At 47.5% G+C, this 24978-nt stretch overlaps 1 protein-coding gene across 1 annotated transcript in view; it reads right to left on the reverse strand.

Annotated features, from left to right (window-relative positions):
* APH1B (aph-1B gamma-secretase subunit) overlaps nucleotides 1–24978 on the reverse strand; it is a 98551-nt gene that overhangs the window by 57118 nt on the left and 16455 nt on the right. The window contains exons 2-3 of the mRNA XM_086959444.1: nucleotides 20631–20801; nucleotides 16332–16405 (exon numbers count right to left, since the gene is read on the reverse strand). Of these exons, the coding sequence (XP_086815570.1) occupies nucleotides 16332–16405; nucleotides 20631–20801 (245 nt within the window). The remainder of the gene's footprint in view (nucleotides 1–16331; nucleotides 16406–20630; nucleotides 20802–24978) is intronic.

The following is a 24978-nucleotide window of genomic DNA, read 5'->3' on the forward strand; positions in this document are numbered from 1 at the left end:
AAGACTCCTGATCACCATTACTACCTACAACTGTCTGGAGTAGCAATGGGCAACTGTGCTGCTCCGGCATATGCCAATCTGTTTATGTTCACTTTTGAACTCCAACATATACTCCACAACGCACTTTGGCAACCTTTTATATGTGCATACTACAGATACATTGATGATATTTTCCTTGTTTGGCAAGGTACGGAGTCTCAACTTAGAGTTGCAATCAATCATCTCAACACTGTGAATGAACGGATTCAATTTACTCATACACTCAACAAGACTGAAATCCCATTTCTGGATGTACTTGTTCAACTACATGACACTAAATTCAGAACCTCCGTTTACACCAAAGCTACGGATCGCAATAATTATCTTCACCACAAAAGTTTCCATCAACCAAGTTTAAAGCGGCACCTACCATACTCTCAGCTATTGAGAGCTAAACGGATTGCATCCACAGAGGAAGCATTCAGAACTAACAGCTCCAAAATATTGGAAAAATTCCACCAGCGTGGATATCCTAAAAACACCACAGTTTGTGCTGAAAACAGGGTTATGCTCAAGATTCGAGATGAATTACTTAAACCCAAACCCAAGGTTCAACAACAGGATACACGATCTGTGTTCACAACAAAATATTCTACCCATTCTCGTCAAATCAAAGAGGTTATTCGTAAACACTGGCCACTCCTACAATCAGAAACAGATTTCAATCAAATTTTTGAAAAACTACCCATTTTTGCATACAAACGCACCAAAGCAATACAACAGCTTATCAAACAACCGTCAATTACCAGTGACATTATCCACAAAGGTACTATTCCATGCCATAACTGCAGTCACTGCAACAGTATAATTCCCGGATCCACTATGACTCACCCTACTCAAGGTACCACCATTAACCTTCGTGTGAATGCGACATGTGATACAACTAATGTGATTTACATGATCAAATGCCCGTGTGGCCTCCCATACGTCGGCAAAACTGAACGCAAAATTCAGATCAGGTTGAATGAACATCGCAGTAACATCCGCACTAGAAACTTCAAATCCTGTATTGCTTCTCACTTTATCCAACATTCACACAATCCCAGTCAAATAAGATTTCTAATTCTGGAAACTGTCGATAAACTACCACATCAAGACAATAACAAAAACTTATTACAACGTGAGTTATACTGGATTTACCGCCTTCGGGCGGTCCAACCGAAAGGACTTAATGACCGCTAGGAATGCAGTTGTCATTTATGATCCATTAACGTGTTGTTTGACATTTTATACCCGTTATTTGGTACTGATTGGTCTTTTTAGTAAGCTGTGATATAGTTGCCATCCATTTAACATGTTTACCCAGATTCTTGCATGCTTAGATATATTTTCATATGATGCCATTCATTCTCTACAGTTGACCATTCGTTTTCTATGGGCAGCCTCATTCTTTATTTCTTTAGTTATTATATACTCTGTGTTTGACTTGAGCTTACTTTATATATATATTTTTTCCTACATTTTATCTAATCCTATCCTTTATTCTTGACTTTCTCTTATTATTTGGCTTTCTTTGACGTTATGTATCCAGAACACTTTACTTTGTTTATGTTTCACTGTGTTAGTTGCTTGTACGTTCGTCTTTTATGTTTACTCTCCCCAACCTTTCTTATACACTCACGCGCGCATGCGTGGCGTCTTCCGGGTTCCTCCTGTGTACGGAACCTGGCTTTCGCCTACACACGGCGCTCCGCCGTTAGACTCTTCCACTTCTTTACTAACACGGTAAGACTCTTACTTACACCAGTGTAGTGGCGACTTTTATTTACCAGGCATAAGGTCGGGATCTTTTGGTCACTTTAATAGTTCGCGTGTTCTTTTTTAATTCAATTATTTTTGTGCGTACTCACTTGGGATGTTATGTTGGTATTCTCTAGCACTTTCAGGATTCTAAGTTTGGCACCTTTTTAAGGCGAGTCCTTTGTCACTATACCTAAGTTGTTCTTGTATTCACATTATTCATTTCATTCACAAAACACACTTGCACGTGGAAGATTCTACGTTTCATTTGGGTGACAAGCATGTTTTTTTTTCACAACCAAGTTTATTTGAGCAAAAGAATGACATGTATGTGGCACCTTCCCACACCAAGATCACCACATCAAGATCAATGTATTGATAACATACTCAAGAGATATTAATCAAGCATTAATGAAGCTCAGCATTAAAAACCCCCCCCACCACCCAGCCCAACCCCAACTATCCCCCCACCCGCACCCACCATCCCACCCCCCCTTCCACACATGTACAGAGGCAACATATAAATGGTTTGCATAAGAAGAGCAGGTACGATGCAACCCGGGTTGCGCCAGTAGGGCCAGAGACAGTGCTGCGATCATAAGTCCTCCTCCGGTTCTGCCGGGGGCTCCAAGGATAAACCACGGTATTCGGCCCACCGCTTCCAGATCTTGAAGTGCTTGCGCGGGCAGCCCCGCGCCTCAAAAATCGGTTTCTCAAGACCCATAAAGTAGTCCAGCCCCGCCTTCCATGCCGACAGGGGGGGGGCCCTCACAGATTTCCAGGCCCGAGCCAAGTCTCGCTTAGCAACCACCAGGCCCAGAAGCAGCAGATGACGTTTATAAATGTTGCCCCCAACCCCTTCCATGATATGTAGCAGGCCTAGCCGGTGGGTACGGGGAAGGTCCCAGCCCAGGACTTCAGCCAGGCAACTCCATACACCCCTCCAGAAGCCAGCCACGCGACCACATGACCATACTGTATGCAACAAGGTGCCAGGCACTTCTCCACACCGCAGGCACTCCGACGACGCAATCAAACCAGCCTTCCACAGTCGTTCACGCGTGTAATAGGCACGGTGCAGATACTTGAATTGTATGAGGCGGAGCCGGACCGCGATCGCGGCGCCACGCGGGGACTCCAGAGCCTCTCTCCAGTCGTCCTCATCCAAGGTGCCCACGTCCACCTCCCAAGTTTCCCGGAGGGAGCTGAGAGTAGACGAGCAGTGAATAACAAGGGTCTGATAGATCCTAGAGACCTTCTTGTCTCCCAAATCACCCATAAAGACTTTCGCCTCAATCGGACTGAACTCCGGGAGGGAGTCGAGGCCGGCTATGCTTGGGGCGAGGGCATGACGCAGCTGTAAGTAGCGGAAGAACTGGGACGGAGGCATCTGAAAGTCCACTTGGAGGTCCGCAAAGGATTTGAGGGTCGCGCCGGACATGACGTGGCCCAGTTGCGTTATTCCGATAGTCTCCCAACCCTCGAACCCAGCCAGGGCCGCCAGTTCCGGGAGCAGACCGTTATGCCACAACGGCGTTTCCGCCGTTAATTTGCCCCACCATCCCATGCGACGCAAAGACTGCCGCCACACTGCAAAGACCACCCTCGTTACCGAGGGCAACCCACGGCGTATACGCGCCGAGTAGAGAATGGTGTGGAGCGTACGTTCACCCATGAGATGCCTTTCCAGAGCATATGCCGGATCACTCCTGTCCCCGTACCACCAGTCGTTAAGAACAAGTAGATGCGAAGCTTGGTAGTAGGAGAGGAGATCGGATGTGGCCAAGCCACCGCAGTAGGTGGATAAGAAACATGTCTTCAGGGCCACCCTGGCTGCTCCACCCTCCCACAGGAAGCGGCCCAGCACGGAGTTCACCTGGCGGAACCACTCCATGCCAATAGGGTGCGGGAAATGTTGGAGTTGGTACAACAGCCTCGGCAATGCCACCATCTTGAAGATGGCCGACCTCCCAAAGATCGTAAGTGGCATCCTGGACCACGTTTTAACATCCGCCTGGACCCGTTCCCACACCGGCAGGACACTACGAGACCAGGCCGCGGCCCGCGAAGTCGAGAGGAAAACACCTAAGTATTTCAGGCCGTCCGTCGCTACACGCAGGTCAGCCGCCCAACCATCGGCAACCACTCCACCACGTAAAACCCATAGGGTCGACTTAGAAGGGTTAAGGGTAAGCCCAGAGACTTCGCCAAACCCCCGCATGATCTCCAGGATTCGAGGGCCAGAGCGCCGCAGGTCCGTAAGGAATAGGAGGACATCGTCCGCGTAGAGTGCAATTCTATCCGTAAGGGTATCACTCCAGACAAACCCTCGCAACTGGGCATCCAGTCGCACCCGCGACGCGAGGGGCTCCATGGCCAGGGCAAAGAGGTATGGGGACAGCGGGCAACCCTGGCGGGTACCGCGGCCGATTGGGAAGCGACCTGAGACTGCGCCTGCCACTCGGACCGACGCCGTAACGTTGGTATAAAGGAGACGGACATAGGACAGAAAGACTGGCCCGAGGTTTAGGCGGGCCAACAAGGCGAAGAGATACGCCCAGCTTACCGAGTCAAAGGCTCGGTCCATGTCCGCCAGGAGAAGCGCGGCCTGTTCATCCCCAGCGCTCATGGCGTCGACCGCTGCCTGCGCCCGCCGGATATTATGTCGGGTGGCCCTGTGCGGCATGAACCCGGCCTGGTCGGGGTGGACCAGGTCGGCTATGTGGGGCAGAAGGCGGTTCGCCAGGGCTTTCGCCAAGATCTTGGCCTCGATGTTGAGGAGGGAGATAGGCCTGTAAGAATCATGACGGTCAGGCGCCCTACCAGGCTTCAAAAAGACCACTATCTCAGCGTGACGCCAATCAGGAGGTAGTTCGCCACCAGACCGCGCTGCCTCCAGCGCATTGCGGAAGTGGGGTCCCAGCTGGACGTGGAACTTTTTATAAAACTCGGCAGGATAGCCACTAGGGCCGGGCGCTTTTCCAGTATTCAGCTGGCCAAGGGCTTCTCCCAGTTCCTCAGACGTAAGCGGGGCCTCTAAGGCCGTTCTAGTCTCCTCCGGGACGGCCTGTGGGAGTAAGTCATCTAGGTACGAGGCAATCTCGCGCTCTCCCAGTGGGTCTCGGGGAGCGTATTGCGTCTCGTAGTAGCGGGCAAAGCTGGCTGCCAGTTGGTCCGGATCGGTCATCACCGAGCCATCCGCTGCCATGAGGCCAGGTAGCTCCAGGGGCTGGAAAGTCGCCTGGCATAATCTATGCAGCATGGTGCAGGACTTATCGCCCCACTGATACACCCTACTACGCGTGGCGAGCCACGCCAGTCGGGCCTCCTCATAAAGGACAGAAGAGTAAGTCTGCTGGGCCTGCAGAAGCCGGCGCACCACGCCCTCCTCACCCCCAAGTCTACTACGCTGCTCTAACTCCTCCACACGGGCCGCGGCTGCCACAATGGCCTCCCGGTGCTCCCTCCGAGCGGCCACACACCAAGCTATGTCAATGCCCCGGACCGTGGGCTTCAGTGCCTCCCACACCACTACAGCGTCGGCGCCCCCCACCAGGTTCTCCCGCCAGAAGTGGTCGATTGCCTCCCGAAGGTGCGCCACATAGTCCGGCCGCTGCAGCTGCCAGGCGGACATACGCCAGCGAAAAGGTTGTCGTTTAGCGGGGAGGGTCAGGGTGGCCAGGACGGGGGAATGATCTGAAAGGCCCCTGGGGAGTATCGTGGCGTCCCGAACACGACTCAGGCAGGCCCCTGGTACAAACAAGTAGTCGAGCCTCGAGAAAGACCCATGCACCGCCGATACATACGTGAAGGCCTGTACCGCAGGATGAAAATGCCGCCACACATCTATCCAGCCCAGACTGCGCACCGTCGCACTCAACCGGGTGGGGGCAGCCGCGGGGGGGGGGTCAGACACCACATGCGCTCGCCGCTGGCGGTCCAGGCCCACATCCATGACATCATTCCAATCACCCCCCACCACAGTCAGGACCTCCGGGATCTCGTCCCACAATGCAAACAGCCGCTCAGACAGTGCCCATTGCAGGGGGGGAGGGGCGTAAACACTTCCAAAAACCACCGGCTCGGAACCCAGTAGGCCCTTAACGAAGACAAATCTGCCCTGGGGGTCAATCCATTGCTTCTCGTGGACATAGGCCACCCTACGATGAATCAGTATGGCTACCCCCCGTGAGCCCCTCGTAAAGCCAGCATGATAGACCTGGTGATAGCCGAATCTCTGGAGGCTAAGGGCCTTGGAGCCCAACATGTGTGTTTCCTGAAGCAGAAGGACATCCACCATCTCCCGTTTCCCCCACCGCAACACAGCCCCACGCTTAATCTTATCCAGGACACCCCGCACATTCCATGTCACCACCCGCAGGGTCTTCGAAGGAGGCACGTTCGCAGCATTAGCCATTATCGACATACAGTCCAAAATCCGGCCCACCCTCCCACCCAGGTGCTACCCGCAGATTGACAGAATACCCAGCCCCCGACATGTGTGGACCCACCCCCCCAGCCCGCCAACGCAACACCCCCGTTCCAACCCAGAGCCCCCCCAACAACAAGTGCAACACCAAAACATCCCCCCACACCCCGCACCCACCACCCCAATACCTCAGAAAACAGTGAAGTACCTGTCGCGGCATGGAGAGACCCGAGCCCAGAACAGAGGACTCAGGGCCCGCCATACCAATGGATCCCCAAAACCCCACCAAAACGCACACTCACCACCCCCCAACCAACACTCACATCCGTGAGGGTCTGAGGCCCGCATACGGTACCCTCCGAGCCACACAGTGTCCCATGTCTATAGCTGGAGTCTCCACATGGGAGCCGGCCGGCACCTCAAGAACAAAATTAAACAGTCTCACCGGCCAAAGCAGAGCAAGTCCATTCGCAGCATATAGAATATGTGGAGGCCCAACAGTGTTCAGCTGCCCGCATCGGAGTGTTCAGAGTCCCTAGTGCCACCCGATTGCGACGCACAGGCGGACGCCGACCTTTTCTTGGAGCGGGACCGCCGATGTCGGCCCTTCCTGGGCTGGCGATGTGTCCGCTCCGGCGACGATCCCGGAGACCTGCCCGGATCCAGTCCCGGCTGTGCGTGGGGCCGGAGTCGCACCGCCTCATCCGTCCAGCGAAATACCTCCTCGGGCGAGTCGAAGAAGTGGGTACGGGACTGATAGATCACCCGCAGACGAGCTGGATACAGGAGCGAGTACTGGAGCTTGAGGCCCCGGAGCTTAGCCTTAGCGTCCATAAAGGATTGCCGTTGCTGTTGCACCATTTTCGTGTAGTCCGGGAAAATCATGATGGTATGATTTTCGAAGGCGAGGGAGCCCTTGTTCCTCGCCTCCCGCAGGATAACATCCCGGTCATGATAGTTCAGCAGGCGGGCTATAACCGGCCGTGGGCGCTCACCCTCCGGTGGCCGCTGGGCCAGAGCCCTATGGGCCCTCTCAATCACAAAGCATTTAGAAAGCGCCCCTTCAGGGAGCCAGCCCTCCAGCCACTCGGTCAGGAACCTCTCCATGCTGTCTTTCTCGCACCGCTCCGGAAAACCGATGAAGCGGAGGTTGTTGCGCCGCGCGCGCCCTTCTGCATCCTCCACGCGGGCCGCCAGTGTCCTCTGGACGCTTTCCACCTCCGCTAGGCGCTTCTTTAGGCCACTAACGTCCGCCTCAGCCTCCGTGATACGGGTCTCGGCCCCGGCGATCCGCTCCACTGCATTGCGAAGGTCTTGGCGTAGGAGTGTGACATCCGCCCCAACCGCTCCTATCTTGGCATCAAGCATGTCTCGAGACTGGGTGATGGCCGCCAGGATAGCTGTATTGTCTGGTCCGGGGCCGCCGCTGCCACCGGTCGCCCCAGCGCCACCACTCGGCCCCGTGAATTTATCGATGGGTCCATGCTTGGGCGGGCCTCCTCCTCTGTCCCTGGTCATGGCGATCGCTGGGCAGGGCCACCCCCACTCCCGGGCACCGTCACAGTAGTTGGATCGGAGCGGCCCAGATGAGGTCCCAGGGAGGGACGCCGCAGCCGGATGTCGCGGAAATCGAGGCCCCGGCTTCACCCCAGCAGGTCAGGCCGCACCCACACTCGACCCCACAAGCAGCCGTCCAGGGTATCAGGATGAATCAGTAGATCCGCAGTCCATGGGTCGCCGTAACCCGTGGGCCAGGCCAGGGGAGGTGGAGCAGCCGGCCCAGCCGACCACCAGTCCAGCCCCGATCTCCCCCGGGCACAAGTAGTCCGGCCACCCGACCGTCGCCGGGTCCCGCCTCACTGCCACCACTCGCCGGTCGTTGTAATGGATGAGCCTACGGGTAGGAGTCGCTGGCTTCACCCCAGACTCCAGGCGATCGCAGCCGATGAGATGAGCCAAGGACGGCGCGGCGGATGCCACCCGCACCCGCCAGGTCACAGTGCCACCAGGCGTCGCGAAACTCGAGGACCCCGGTCTCCGATCAGCCACCAGGCCGCACTCCGCCGCCGTCTCCCCTCGATCACAGGAAAGGAGGAATCGCAGGATCGACACACCAAAGCAGACTGGAGACCTCACTGGATCGAATTCAGTCACTGGGCACCAACAGTGGGCTCGGGGGTCAGGATAAATGATCGGATTCAGTCCGGGCCGGCGGGAGCTCTACAAGGCTGCGACCGCCATCTTCGCCCGCCAAGCCACGCCCCCGTGACAAGCATGTTTTGAAGTCACATCACTCATTACCTTGTATTTCCGTGCTCCTCTCATTTCACCATCACTTAGTAGTCCTATTTCCTTTCATTTTACAGACCCCCTGAGGAAGCGCACTGTTGTGCGAAATGCATTGGGGAATCTAAAACCATGTGGATCTTATACATGCTGTATATGTATGATTGACTCTTGAAAAGTACGTCGTGACTGTTCAATCATATGAAGTTAATATGATGTCAAATAAATAAATGGTTGAAACTTCTACAAATATCCTGGAGTAAATACCCACCTTTTACTTGGAATACATTTGGAATACATTTGTGAACCAACATTTAGCATATTCTATGCTCAAGAGTACTACAAGTTTTTCTTACTCGCAGTAAGATTTTCTTTATTACTCATTTTCCGATTACCTGTGTACTAATTAGTGCACAGCTGGATTATGCAAGGGACTTAAATCTGGTGCTCCCAGCCTATCAACTAGGTCTTCAATGTATTCAAAACTGTACTGAGCGCTTACTTCACCTTCCACAATATTCTCCAATACCCAACCAGATTCATTTTTGACAATGACTCACTAGCAAAAACCATAATTTTTAAATCTTTACAGGACTAAAAAGGTATTATTTCCTTGGTGTGTGGCAACCAGAGTTCTCCATCCTAAATTGAAGAAATATTGACAGGAAAGCTATTAAAAACCATCTGCATACTAATTACTTGCCTTACTGTAATAGTTATTCTTCCTTTCATCACTAGTACCCCTTCAGGTAACTGAGTGATTTATAATATATAATAATAATAATAATAATAATAATAATAATAATAATAATAATAATAATAATGTTCAACTAGCTAGCTGCAGACTGTGAGAGAGAACAAATGTCCTAACGAGAAGAGGTAGGTCTGTTTCTCTCTGCAATGTAGTAGAAAAATCTACTATCCAATGAGATGCCTTCTGGGTACCATGGAGTATTTTTTATTCCTTTATTCACTAAATAAAGATCTGGTACTCTTATTTGGACTCAAACGTTTGATTACTAGAAGCAGATAATTAAAATATTTTTAAAGAAGCTCAAGGAAAAGAAGAATGAGTTTAACCAGACCTTGAAAAATCTACTCGTCCACTTGCAATTGTGAGTAAAATTATATCAGGTAGAGCTATTTTTAGCACCTACTAGTCCCATCTGGAGAGTGAATTTAGGCTGTAAAGGAGCAGCTGTTCTTTTTATTCAGAAAGTGAATGAGCAATAAAGATGCCATTTAATCTTGTTTTTATCTTGACAGATTAGCTGCCTGTGCAAGGAATGAGATCAAATGTCAGTTAGTCTTTTTAGGTCACGCCTAGCATTGGAGCGCACGTGCGCTCCTCGCTCTGCAAGGCGTATAGTAATTGATAACATTTCAAAAGGGGACTTAAAGCCACGCCCATCATTTTGATTGGCTGGCGTCAACGTTTATGCTAAACGCTGGGTCGTGATTGTGAATGAGGCTTCTTTGTTACCGCCCTGTCTCCTCCTCAGACGGGCCATCGGACTCGATGGTTTGCTTGTGGCGTTAGACTGTCTCCTTAATTATTTGGTAGGCACTATTTTTTTTCACAATACTTTATTTCGAAGCGCAAAGACATTTGTAATCGTCTCCTCAAACAGGCGAGTGAAACAGGGCGTACTTATGAAGAGGCGGACTGATATCTTCATGACACCTCTGCACATTGAACTGCCGTTCTGAAGAGCTTTTCGTGGTAAGTTGACATTTTAAACACCAAATACTGTATTGTATCTATTTTTCTGTTTAACAAGGCCTGGGCAAACATTGTACTGTTCACAACAATTTCAAGCATGTTTACATAGATGCAATGTCTTTAAGAAACGGTATACATTTGACTCTGAAGATTACTTAATATTAGAGTTTTTTTTTAATCTACTTCTTTGGTCAAGAGCGGACAAAATTGTACTTTCAAGTTTAGTTAGGGATGTGAGCCACAAGGAAGGCGCGGGCCTGGCTCGGGTCAGGGGACTTGCCCACTGGGCTGGTGAGCTGAGAACTGCCCTCTTCCCTTCTTTAGTGTTGTGCTAAAGGGGGAGGGGCGCAGTACGGGTCTGAACGTAGGCTGTGTGTGTTCCCTGAAGTGTTCGCATTGAAGTCACAGTTTAAATGCAGAAGAAAGGAGCGAGGCTGTGTCTGCAGATAAAGAGAAGGCGAACAAAAGCACTCTACTTTATGAACAAGCTGTAGGTGACCTCTGACCTCATTGCCTTTCTTGCTGATGTGTTTCAGCCTTTAAAATACTTCTGTTTCAGTCAGCCTCGGACAGTATAAACCCGGTGTTCACGCTTACTCTGAACCCGATGTGTTTTTACTGTGGACCGTTTACTGGATTTCTTTATACATTCATTCTCCGGCCCCCCCTTTGTGGCTGTGCTGTGGCCGGTTAGAGAGATTCCTTGAACGGTGTAAGTGGTTTGTCATGTTAAGCGTGTGTGTTGCATTGTCCCCTGCACTTACAGGAGTGACCGATTTAGCTCTTGAAAAACCAGGAAGTCCAAAGCATTGTTCTGTGCAGAGCTGGGGCGAAGAGGCGATGCCGCCCAGGGGAAGCCTAGGCTATCCTGGCTACCCCACTTAACCACATGGTGTGATCCGGGTGAACCACTTTGCTTCTCTTTGTCTCATTTTTCTTCACTTTCAAACTATAAAGCGCCAAGAACTACAAAAAGACAAAAACCTCACTTGCACGTGGTTTAAAAGACCCAACTTATTTGGCCGTTGAAACAGTGCTCATTAAAGTAAAATTGTTTTTTGAATCACTCGTGGTCTTGAATCTTTCTAAATATATCTTAAGAACTGAACTCCAATGAATTAAACTGAAGCATTTACAAATGCAAATAAGTTGACTTTTCTGATATTTACATGACCATTCTTTCAGTGGCTCCTTGGGTCTTATGGCGATCGGCTCTGGATCAGCTGTTCCTATGAATTTTCTGTTCTGTCCCCTGTAAATACAGGGATATCCTAGTAACATCACGCTGTGCTAGAATAAGCTTCCAGGATGGCTAGGCGTATTAAACCCCTGCTTCTGAAACCTGACAGGTCAATAGATGACCCTGCTCAGATAGTCATCTTTCGGATATCGATACATTGTGTACCGTTGAGTTGTGTAATAGTGGCATATATTAATAATAGCTGTTTGGAATGGGAAAACTATGGTGATAAAACAATGTACAAAGGCAAATAATGATGGAATACAAGACACTTCAGTCCTGTGTCTGGAAAGAAGACGGCTCATAACGTGGTTTAATTGTACTTTCTGGCTCCAAGAACAACTTCCTGAGCACACAACCTACATACCCATAAAAAGGTAGGTATGCAAGTTGGCAAAGAGCTCGCATGATTGATAGGAAGGGGTGCGTATGGGTGGAAAAGGTTAGTATGGCTTGCTGAAGTGGTAGGAGATGAGACCGCCCGACAATAGGTCTCGCATTAACGCAGTTTAAGCTGTTGGCATTGTAAATAACAATGCCTTTTAGGTAAGTTTTAAAAACCAAAACTTAAAAAAAAGGCATTGTCATTTACAATGCCAATAGCTCAAACTTGCGTAAATGCGAGGCCTATTGCATGGTATGCTTGTTACTAACTGCTGCTTGGAAAATTGAGTTTATTTTTCCTCTCTCTTACTAGATTTAGAGTTTTTGTCAAGTGAGCTGTCTGAAGATGTCAGTTATTTTTCTCTCACACATAACATTTAAATAAATAGCCTGTTAATTAATATTATAAAATATAACCGGGATTATGAAAGCTAATTTTTTGTAATTAAGAAGTGTGATGCAAACAGAGAGTTAAATAGGAGCAAAACAAACCAGTAAACTTTACTTGGTGCTATGCAAATGACATATTTGCAGAAACTCTATTTCCAAACATTATTATTTGTACACTAGATCGTTTTATCAAGAAAACTGCATGTCAGTTGGAGAGTTTGTGGCCATTTCAATGTAACGTTTGCTGATTACAAATAACAGTGTGCTACCACTTCATGCTTTAATTATGTATTTATTAAAAGTTATAGTTTTTAAACATGGTTTGAGAAACATTACTGCCCTCGCCTTAATGACAATGCTGTTAATGAACTAAGAGACAAGTCAGGGATCATTTGTATCCTGTGGATAGATTTGTAGAATATATGGAAAAAAAGTTTAATTTATTATCAAACAGAAGAGTTTTTTGCACAGCACACATGCTGAACTCGCACATTTGAAGGTGCTCTCATATGGGACAATGAAGAAAATGGCGGCTCAATTAATTGAAATAGTTGCCCATGTTCACATCATTTGAAACCAGTTTATGGGTCAAGAGCATTACAAATAGGTAGGGTGGATTATTTAAGTCACTAGTCCTGCAGGTCTAGTAAAATGGTCATGATTTTTCGAGTCCTGGTATAACTGGTATAAATGTATCAACTGGTATAAATATAACCACCCTCCACGAATGAGCACAAAGAAAAAAGATGGCCGCTGGGTGGGAGCTCTGCAAAGTGGCTCCGGGGATCACTTTTTTGTGAATATCCACGTTTGTGCCCGCACGTACACCCATTTGCTCGACACCACCGCAGAGAGAATTGTTGCCGCATTGATGTGGTCTGCCTCACAGCCCCGCAGGGAAGAGTTGGCTGTGGTTGCAGCCGCATTCTCTGGCAATCTGCCTGGTTGCCGACTGCAAAGACAGGGCTCCCCCTGAGCTGAGCTGCTGCGGACCAGGGAGCGGACCTCCACATCATCGCAGGGAGGCTCGGGACTTACTTGCAGCCACTCTCTCTGAGGTTGACCCGGATGCCCGTCGAAGATGCTGATGATCCCCTGGGACTGTGTCTGTCTGGTGAGTGGATGGGAGAGGTCCAAGTCCCGACACATGGATGCTGGGGAGTCCTGCGGATTCATGGAGGCAGTCTAGGTTCAATAAGACTGGTTGCATCCAGGACACCGTCAGCCAGGCCCCTGCTGGTGGTCCTCGGAGAGGTTGTTCCCTTGGGTCCCCCTATGGTACAGGAGCTGTGCTAAGCCCTCCTGGTCCAGACCCCGCAGCAGCTGGGTGAGTCGGTTTCCCTCGCAGCACACCCAGGGCTCCGAGAGCTCCAGAGGCTGATGGCTGGGCTTTCAGGGTGTTCCCTCTACCTCCGCCGCCTGATTCCGGACGGGGGACTCTGAGTGAAGGATCGGGCTGCCTCCAAAGCATGCTCTGCTGTTGTGGCTGACCTCGGGGTGACGCGGAGTGGACCCTCAAACCGCCCTGACCCTGGATGTGAAGATGTGCACGAGAAACTGAACTGAGCCGCCTATGAAGCGCGAGCGCCGCCTTGGCTCGAGTTTGAAAAATGTTATGTATCACTACCACATTTAAATGAAAACTGCAGAGGGCTGCAGGGCTACTGATGTTCAATGCGAGCAGCGCACAGGCTCTTACGGTCATGCGTCATGCAGAGAAAGCGCGAAACAATTGTGTCTGAAGGGGGCGGGGGGGGGGGGGAGGGGATCAGACTGTCCCTCACCCGACACGGGAGCTTACCGCCACCCCCCTTTTTGAATTTGCCTTGTAAAACCAAAAACGGGGAAATTTTTCAGGAAAACAAAAGATGTACTACAGTTTATTTGAAGTGAGGGACAGACTAGCAGAGCTCCTCAGCAGAGAATTACAGAGCAGGCAGTTAGAACATAACATCACATCAGGGTCTCCACAGCACAAAAGACCTGCAATGGGACTGTTTTTTTTTTTTTTTTACACTTAGTCCTAAGTCAGCCTCACTCACACCGAGAGAATTGCTTGGGGCAACAGCTGACTGCCCTACAACCCTGGCCCTACACACTCTATATGCCTGACCTTAAGATGGCTGTCCTGGCCTGCCCCCTGGAAGCATTGCTATCAAGTGCATATCGGCCCTACAGTAAGTCTTGGCCTCCCAGTAACTCCGGGATGGACGCTACCAATTTGATACATGACGATGCCCCCCGAACTGACACCTTGAGCATTGTACAGACCACGGAGCCGGATTAACAGGGCCCATGCCCGGTAGAACTTTGGTGGAACTTTGATGGACTTTTGACGATGCCCCCTGGGCTGATACCAAAACTGTTTTTTACTGTAATTACCTTGGTGCAGGAGCAACCCTGGCTGATGCCCGGTGGAGCTGTCATATGCAGCTATAGAGGAGTCTGGCCCTGGTTTCACTCCCTTGGCTGTCACCTACCCAGCCGGTCATCTGACATTGTTTTCCTCGTTTCCCCGTTGTGTTTCCTTCCCTCTCCCTTCCCCTTGCCCTCCCCCTCCTTCTCCCTCCTCCCTCCGTGATTCTTTGATTTAATTGATGTAACTATGTAACCTGTAACTTGCTGATTCTCTTGTAAAGCGCTCTGATACCTCCGGGTCTAGCCCGCGCTATATAAAACTTCTCAAATAAATAAATAAATAAATGAGTTTTCTCATCCTGTTTACACTCTAATATTGATATTAGCAAATTATTAAATTTTTCCCATGTGCAGTGACCGGTCACTTGAGTAGTGAAAGGTTGTTTCCAATTAGCTTAGAGTCCCAGCTAGCAAAGCCGATTAAATATTCACATTCATACTATTTCTTCCATTAAGCTTTTATCAATGAATAAAAGTAACAGCAATAAATCAGAGACCCTCTTGTTCAGTAAAGACAAAGGCATTTAGTCATGATCTTGGTGGCCAAAAGAGGTGCACACCCCTCCTTCTCCTTCCTCTCATGCCAAAAATGTGGAGTTATATTTTTAACAGACTATTTCTTTCTATAAGCAGATTACTCAGGTTGCAGGCACTTTTTTGGATCTGCTTTCCCTACTAAAAAAGATAATTCTGGGAGTGCCACTGAATGCTCAGGAGACCATAGTCCATGACCTTATCAACTCTCACATGGACTATGGAAACACCCTATATTTTGGCGTTCCTGATTATTTGGTGCTCCGTCTTTAAAGGGTACAAAAAGCCTTTGCCAGACACATTTTTAATATCCCTACACATGCCTCTGTCTCTGCTCATGTGAGATATCTACATTGGCTAAAAGTCACAAAAAGGTACCAATTTAATGATGTGATTCATTGACCGAGCTGTCCACGTGGTTGCCATTCTTATCCGAAATCAACATTTTCACACTACTCTCTGGCTTGCAAATGGAGATCATCTACTGTCTCCTTGTTCAAGGTCGGTCAGTACAAGAAAGGGTAGCGGGGCTTCTCTGTGGTTGCTGCTAAACTGCCGATCTGCCTACCCCATCTCTTTAGAATATCAAAAACTTGTAGTCTTAAGAAAACAATGTTAACACTTGGCTCTTTCTCCAATTCTTCCCCACTACTACTACTACTACTAATACTAATACCAATAATGATAAAAGTAATAATAATAATGATGATGATGATGAAGCAAAGGTAGGCTGATGATTCTGGAGTGGGTGAACGGCACCAAAACACAAAAACAACATGGTGGTAAACGAGGCAATATGACATCTCGGATTCGGGGACAAAACGGATGACATGCCCTCTAAACGCAATGAGGAGGTACTATCCTGAGCTATCAACAAGGAGCAGAATTTTCCATACCTCAGTAAACAGAAGAAGAAGGGGCACAGCAGCCTGTAGCACAGCAGATGAGCACCGAAAAAAGATGAGGGACCAGAGGTACATGTCCATCTACCAACAACCTGAACACCTGTACTTCTAACCCACCGCCATACCCTGAAAATCACCACTCTACTGAATCTAAGGAGTAGCAAGAGGATCCCTGGGGGTACTGGAATAGCTCCAGCCATTGAAACCCACAATCAAGTTTATGGTTTTATTATTGTTACTCACCATAGGCCAGTTGTATGATGGAGATGGGCATAGTTTCTTCTTGGCTTATGGTCATCAATCCCTGGTTTGCTTTCCTGAAACAGAAACGAGAAACAAATCCTTACTGATTGCAACTAGCATGCCACTACACACTATTTAACCACATCCGCACTAGTTGAATTCTCCTTCTATGCTGAGATTTTTAAAAACCCATGCTCCATGACGAGCTGGGCTCGTCATCAGCGTGCGAGGAGGCTACACCATGACGAGCCCAGCTCGTCATGAGCCTGGAAGGGGTTAACTATATTTAAGTAAAGATACTGGTCAGGCTCAAAAGAGCAATTTGAATCTAGCACAAAAGGTGACATTCTGAGGTTGTAGGTGTGACTAGCAAATATGAGACTTGTTAAAATAAAAACCACACATCAGAAAGCCTAAGGTCCAACTAGCACTTAATTTAAAATAGCAGGCAGCAAAGCAAAATTAAAAGACAATTGCCAATTCAACTGACCATGGCTTTCGCTAGAATATGGTCACATGGATCTATGCACTAAAAAAAAATTTCTCTCAGTCAATACAACTCAAGGTACATGACCACGTGACTATGTGACAGGAACCTGTTATTCGAAGTAAAAACATTTGTAATGTGCAGGTGTCAGGATCCTCCCCTCCACTCTTTCCCCAATTAAACACAGGACGGTCTTGAAGGTAAGATATCCTTCATATACACAATACTGAATTCTTCTCGCAAAAGCCTGCTTCCTGGTGCTCAATTTGAAAACGAGGCTCCACTCACTGAAACTGTGCAATGTACAACACAGGGTAATGGCTCCTGGGCCTACTAAGGCCCTGGATGGGTTTCAGCATATACAATACATGTGGCCTTAAATAAATAGAAAACAACCTTCTTGTTTGATTGACAATGAATACATTTATAATTATGTGCGTGGTTGCTAGCATTTCTCTTCATATACATATATGCATAATACAACATGATTTGAGTACGTTTTCACACACTGTAGTGGCATTAAATAAATTACCGCTTGAAGGTAATGCATCCATGTAGGGAGATTCACGGAAAGGAACGTTGTCAGCTATCGCCCAAAATTAAAAGATTTAATCAAACCCTTTAAAATGCACAAAAATCAGATTCTTTTGTGCCACTGGCAATTATTTCATGACTCATAGACCATGCTCAACGCTAGATTATGATGAAATATAAATCTAGATTGAAAAGCAAATAAACAAGTAAAACAGATCAAAAGCATAGTATTTTATAGCCCTGTTCTGGAAGATGTTACATTAATACCCCATTGTGTAGGTACCAGAGGGAATCAGAAGAAGAGACAAAGTGGGCTGGGTGTCACAGGTGAACCACAAATCTAAAGGTCACTGAGGGGTGCAAGAACAAAGGATATTGCCAACATGGTCTCCAATATGTTCTGAGCAAATGCTACAGCCCCAACCTAGGCAATACTGCACACCTGTCTCACGACCTCCACAATAGCAACAAAACATCTAATGTGAGCTATTTCGGGATAATATAAAACATTAAACTTAAAAACATTCTAAAAACATTACTGTCAAACAAATCTATCTATACCACCACACAATATATCAATAAATCACTATTAAAACATTAAATAATCATAATCTTGCTGAGAAATTTCTCCATTCAGGTTGGGACTAACTAATTTCTGAAACGCTATCAAAAACCTAGCTACAGTGTAACAGGGGATGAGAATAAGAGAATGTTGGAGTGAATTAGAGGCGTGCCTGCTGGACAAACCCCCCATAAAGAAAGAGATCTCGCTTTGGTATAACATGATCCTAGAGGAAGCAGATGGCAAATTTTGTCTTCCAACACAATTGTGGGCTGAGTCGATGCCAGGAATAGACGTGGAAGAACTTTGGCTAACTTCATGCAGGGTACTGTGGGATTTGGTTAAGCCTGCTTGGCTTCGAAGGAACCACATATTCACAATGCACAGGGCTTACTACTCCCCGCAGAGACTCTCAAAATTTTCCCAGACAGGTCCGGTCTCTTGCCCAAGATGTGGTTTGGAGGCGGCGGCCGACATTCACATGTTTTTCGAATGCCCACAAATCACCCCTTTCTGGTATTCCATAAGCAATAAACTGTCCTCGATTCTGGATTTTCAGATCACTATTGATTTGGGTTTAGTTATCTTTGGCCTGAGTGGAAAAACCCGCAACGCTGCCTCTAACCTGGTGTTCTATTCCATTTCGGCGGCCCGCAGGGAAATTTGTAGACACTGGAAAGACGCCTTGCCACCCACCTTTTATGAATGGCGTTCTTCAATCCTCCAGATTTCAAAACTTGACTTGGCAAGGGGAGGGAATCAGGGAAAAAGAAACTTTGGAAGGAGCTAGAGAGGTCACGTTGACACCTGGGTTTTTTTTTTCCCGAGGTCCAATGATTAACGCAGACATGGCTCACCTTCTGGCTCTGCTACAGAAGTGGCGGTGCTTTAAGGGCCCTGGTATCCCGGGCTTTACAAACAGTCCGCATGCTAGAATTTCACGGCCTGCCAGATGTTACTGTAGGGATTTGGCCACCATCCCTCTTACGTTATCCCTGCCAGTTGATGCTGAGTCAGTACAGAGGCACAGCCTGATTTTCTGCTCCGCGGCAGCTTTTTTGTTTTTGACAGATTGGAGCCATGCATGCAAATGAGGATAAGAAAAAAAAAAAAAAAAAAAAAAAAAAAAAAAGAATAAGAGAATGTAAAAAACACAAGACGAGGGGCATTAAACTGGTTTTCCTTTAGTATTGGGATGACAAACTTCCTACGTATTTCAGAGTCAAATTTACAGAAAGATAAAATGTATAGTGGGATGAATAGATCAATTATCATAAAGACAAAATGTAAGCAGATCCATGGTTAGTGCCCCCTTTGAAAAATATAGCAGAGGATTACTAAAGCAGACAGTTTGCTTGGTAACTGGGGTTCCACTTGAGCTTTGGCTGGACAAGTTGGACATATAATTCCTGAAACATCTCAAAGGGTTAGTGATGACATTTACAGACAATTTCTACACACTACATCACCTACCGGCACTAGTTTGTTTTTGTTCCAAACAATTACGCAGATAATATGTTCTTTCATATTTTTCCCTCTTTAGTGAAGAAAGTAGATAGGATGAAGGGAAGTGGAAAGAGCCTATGATCGAGGGTCTCAGCTGCTGCGCTACTTAACCATAATACAAACTACTCGGATAATGTCCATAAAAACGTGTTAAACAGATCGCAAGTGCTGACTGTGAATCACATGCTCATTGAAGAGCGAATACTAGAGTATTTCAGAACATCAGTAACATGAGAGATTTGGTGACATGGACAAATTAAATATTTTATTATTGCTCAATTTCCCACTTTTTGACTTGCATACTACTATTTTAGCACATGATGGGAAGGGGCACTAGCAACTTTGTAGGAATAACACTGTGGACACTACAGTACACAATATCAATACATGGCTAATCTTACCAAAATTCTACCAACATCGCTCTCTCTAATCAATACATGTTCTCTTCTTCCTTATAACCAGAGCATAATCCATTTTTTATGTGTTTTTTTAATTTAAAGTATAGGTTGCCTGCCTAGGTTTTTGTTCTCCAGTTCTCCCCAATTTCCTACGTCGCACCATTTCACTATAGTTTATCAACTGATACCCACTTCACTATCCATACCTATCCATGTCAACAGAGAAAGCCACATTGCAATCGGATTTCCCCAAGCTAAATCGCCATGATATAGTAGCGAATGTAAATACAGATTTCCCTTGTTTTTTGTAATTAAAATCCACTCTCAGGATGTTTGCCATTTTTACCTCCCAAAACATTTATTATGATTCACAAACCGGAATATTCCAATATGTTCTATATATATTCCCATATAATCCAAGTGGAGTTTGTCACTGTTTATTGGCTGTCATAGTATCTCCTGCAATATTGGTTATGTTCCCTCTAGACGCTTCTCTTATGATGAGCTCTCGTACATCTGAAAATATATTTTCAATGCGTTCTGGCAGTTACCATGCTGTGGCGCTATATGTAATAGGATTGTGATTTAATGCAATTGATACTCATCATCCACATATTACATATTGCTGAGTACTATGACAGCACCAATGTGGCAACTGCACCATCAAATAGCGAAAATATGAAAGAAAAGTTATAAAGCATCTTGAGATTTACTACAAGACCCAATGGCTGAAACATATGGAACAATTCTTGTGACAATTTCATCAACAAATATAAGCAATCTGTAAACACTAATTCAAGTGAAGAACTTACTTCAAAAGTCTGTAATAAGCAAATCGGAAGATTTCCTGGAGAAGGACTGAAAACACCACACCAAAGATGAGCAAGTCTCTCTGCAGAGAAGCATCTTTATTATTGCTGACCTGCATCGCAATAAACCACACGAGAGAGGAGAAGAGCAAGGAGACCAGCCAGAAAAATGCTCTGAAATAAATAGGAACACAAATGGAATTTGACGTCAGACAAGGATTAAAAGATCGTTTGTCATTTTTTTTAAGAAAATACTTTTTTGCATGGAAAGGCCAGTGATCGAAACTTAGGAAATACACATTTTGCCCCAAACAAAAGTTAGTTGTTTTGATTAAGCAGGTAAAACTGTTGCAAGTGGTAAGCAGGCCTCTAACATTCTACGCATCTACTCTATGGCGAGTCAGATTTTATCATGTCAAGCTATTTTTAGGACCTACAGGTGTGCTCAGGGGAGCTGGAAGCTGGAAAGGACCAGGTGTTATGCTCACTCAGAAAGTGAATGAGCAATAAGGATGCCTTTAAATCTTGTTTCGATCTTGACACATTCGCTGTGTTCAAGGGCAGAGGTCAAATATCTGCTTGTCGTTTTACTAATTGCTGCTGAACTTATTCTAGAAAATTGTGTTTACTTTTCTTTTTCTTACTACAGTTAGAGGTTTTTGTCACGTGAGATGCTGGACAAAAATTCCAAAACAACAGGCTGTAAGATGTCAGTTTTTTGCTTCAAAGTCAGTTTTATTTTCAACTTCAGGGGAAACATAGCACAGGTCTTAAAGTACACAGCGTTAAGCCTACAACCCTATACAGGGCCAGCCACGTGCACAGGCAGTGCAGTTGTTGCACAGAAAATGCAACTCAAGGAGCAAATATTAACACAGCATGTCGCCTACAACTCCTGTGGGGCTGGAGAGGGTGTTACCTCAAGATGAAGCAGGCATGGACACAACCTCTGGGGACCAGAACTTGAAGTCACGAGTAAGAGGTCTAAAAAAAACAAAGAGCAAGAGGCGTCAGAGGAAAAGAAGATAGGTGAGAAAAGTTAGAGGTAAAAGTCAAAAGTGAAGGTGTGGCATGGACGGGCAGGAGGAGGAGCGCAGCATGAGGGTCCCTTGCAGGCCCCGTTGTCCACGCGAGGGGAGGGAGCTACGTCAACAGGGGCTCTGCGTGCGGAAGCAATCTGTCAGTTTAGTAGGCATGTAATGGATACGCTCTATCATGCAAAGGTATTTAATCAGAGGGTGCCAGACAGTCTGAAAACGAGTGTCTCGTGCTTGTAGCCACGCTGTGAAGAGTTCCATTGTAAGGACTTGCCATAAGTGCACGTACCAAGCAGTGATTGGAGGGGGCTCTGCTTTCTTCCAGTAGAGCGCTATAAGCTGCTTAGCAGCTTCGAGCATCTGAAGCGCAATTATCCATCGCTACGGGTGAGTGCCTTCAGGTTGGCAGGTTTAATGCCCAAAAGAATCGTGCTTGTGGCTTCAGGCAGAGGGAACCCAAACACCCCTTTAATAGGGCTGAGGACCTGCTTCCAAAACAGGGTCAGTAGCGGGCAGGCCCACCAGATGTGTATGAAATCCCCAGGCGCAGTCGAACACCTCCAGCACATGGGGGAAGTCGCAGGGAACATCTTATGTAGCCGCATAGGCATATAATACGATTGCATCATGACTTTATATGCATTATCTTGCTGTGGGACGCTGCAATAGATCTTGGGGATATCTCGCCATAAGCGACTCCACTCGGATGCGGAGGCGTGATTTCCGTAGCAGATGTTGACTGCCATTGACGTTGGTATGGGTGGGAAGGCGTTTCCAGGGGATGCTGCAGGATCTGAAAGAACCGAGAAACCAGGCTTCGATTCATTAAAAGAGGACCAGCTGCTCAAAGTGAGTGAATGGGCGGGTAGCTGCCTGATACATCTCGGCCGAGGAGACCCAGTGCAGCAGCTGTGCGTACTGTAGTCCTGGAGTAACTGGGAGACAAAACTCTTCTGTACACTGAGCGAACGTTTTGATAGTGCCTCCCTCAAATAGGTCGCCAATCACTCTGCATCCCCCTTACGACCACTTGGTAAAAGCGATAGGCCGGAGGGAATAAAGTATTCCCTTCAATGGGCGTATGTGGAGAGGGGAATGTTGTGAGGCCTCTGCGCACCGCCACCTTGTCCCAGATATCCAGGACCCTTCGAGTGGGCACAGTCATATATGCACTTCGGGAGCGTGCCTCTCTGTTGAGCCACGTGAGGTCCCAAATAGTACGCCCAGTGACCGTCCTATCCATGTGCAGCCAAACCTTTCACTCTCAGTGGTTGTCCATTCCATCGCAAAGTGGAGATGGGAAGCCCAATAGTAATCAAGGAGGTTGGGACAGGCCAGTCCCCCTCTGTCCCGCGGTAGCATAAGAATCTTATAAGAGAACCGCGGCCTACGCCCTTCCCATATGAATGTAATAAGATCGCATTGAAGGCTCTGTATCTGATGTAGAGGAATGGGAGTGGGAAGGCATTGGAATAAATATAAAATTTTGGGGAGTACAGACATCTTAACAGCACGACATCACCAAGGGTTTCCATCCCCGAAGGTCCTCAAGGACAGCCCTCTTACATTCTCTCCAGTTCACCTGGGTCCACGCGTCCAACGAGGGAGTCAGCTGCAGGCCCAAGTACCGAATGTGACTATTGGCCCATTGGTAGGGGGGAAGAGTGCCTCCAGAAGCTGTATCTCTTCCTGCGGGTTCGTGAGGTTAAGCGCCCAGGATTTGTCATGATTAATTTTAAGACCGGATACTCGCACAAAGGTCTGCAACAAGGAATGGAGTGCTGGGAGAGACTCCCGGGGGCGTTAAAGTGTGAGTATTAGGTTGTCCGCGAAGAGCTCCACCTTGTTCTGCCAGCCCCCAAGAGAGATGCCGTGTATGTCTGTGCCTGACTGATTAGCTCCGCCAGGGGCTCCACCACTAGGGCGAAGAGCAGCGGGGATAGGGGCACCCCTGTCGGGTACCCCGATGTATAGTGAAAGGCCCCGTAAGTTGCCCGTTTACTCTAATCCTCGCCTGCGGGGCAAGATAGGGTGCCATGATCAAGGATACCATGTTCCACCCAAGACCAATTCTCTGCAGCACCGCCCGAAGGAAGGCCCAGTCCACCCGATCAAATGCCTTCTCCGCGTCCAGTGAGAGGAGGCAGGCCGGTATATCCCAGTGTTGCGCCTTCCCCACTAAGTGCGCGATCCTTTGTACATTATCTGCCCCCTGGCGATTGCGGATGAAGCCAACTTGGTCCCGATCTTGAGGTTCTGTAAATTACGAATTCGTTCGTGCTCAGCCTCCATTTTGTGATCGCCGCCATTTTATGTTGCCCTCACTCAGGCAGCTCGGCGAACGCGATGTTTTTGTCGTTTCTGCTTTGCGTTTCCTCTTTGGGACGTCGACACGGAATTACCGCTCTCTCGTGCAACAGTTTTTGTATCCCTTCCAAGGAGGCCTAGTGCTTATAAAGGTTCCTGGGAAGACAGTTTGGGTCAAAACATGCTCCTGGAACATCCTGAAATTCTATGCAATAACCTTGATGAATAATCTCTAGCACCCACTGGTCTGTTATTAAAAATCTCCACTTTTCTAGAAAAAAAAGTTAATCCTCCTTCCTGTTGCTGGTATGAGATGCTGCTGCTCTGCATAGTCATGCCTTTGGAGGTGACTGAGCAGGGTTTGGACTCCCACAGGCTGGGACCGTGAAGTCTCCTTTGCCTGAAAGGCCTGATTCCTAAGTCTCAATTGAAACGATGGACTAAAAGCCCTTCTTAATGTAAAATACCTCCCTCTCATTCTTTTGCGCAAATAGGCCCTTGAACACTTCAACTTGAAAATACTGATCTAAATCAAGCAGCTCTGTTCTAGGACGCCTGGGAGATAAAGTTCATTTCTCTTGCTTCACATGCAACAGTGATCGCCTGCTTAATCGTTCCCTGGATGTCACCCATTACTGCCAGTTGTGAAATCACCTGCTCCTCTTGCTTTTCTTCACATAAACCAGGCTCTTCCCAATGCCTTTTCTTTTGCCCTTTTTTCCTTTCCATCTTAGCAGAACAAAGTGCCACCCGCTACAACAAAGTATTAGAACCCAAATGCTGTTTTAAAAATGAAAATGGCTGATTCAAAGTTGCCGGCTTTGGGTGTAGTATTCTAATCCTGCATCTTTTCAGGCCAGACAGTGGTCACCCCCATCAAGACTCAGTGGAGTGGTGTGGCTCACTGGTTAGAGGCGGCAGACCCGAGAGCAGAGAACGGCCTGGGACCAGGGTTCGATTCCCGACGCGGCAGGGTCTTGGACCAGTATCAGCGGACTTGATAATTC

Source organism: Lissotriton vulgaris, chromosome 2_2 (assembly GCF_964263255.1).
Source record: "Lissotriton vulgaris chromosome 2_2, aLisVul1.2, whole genome shotgun sequence".
In the NCBI taxonomy this organism is placed as follows: Eukaryota; Metazoa; Chordata; class Amphibia; order Caudata; family Salamandridae; genus Lissotriton; species Lissotriton vulgaris.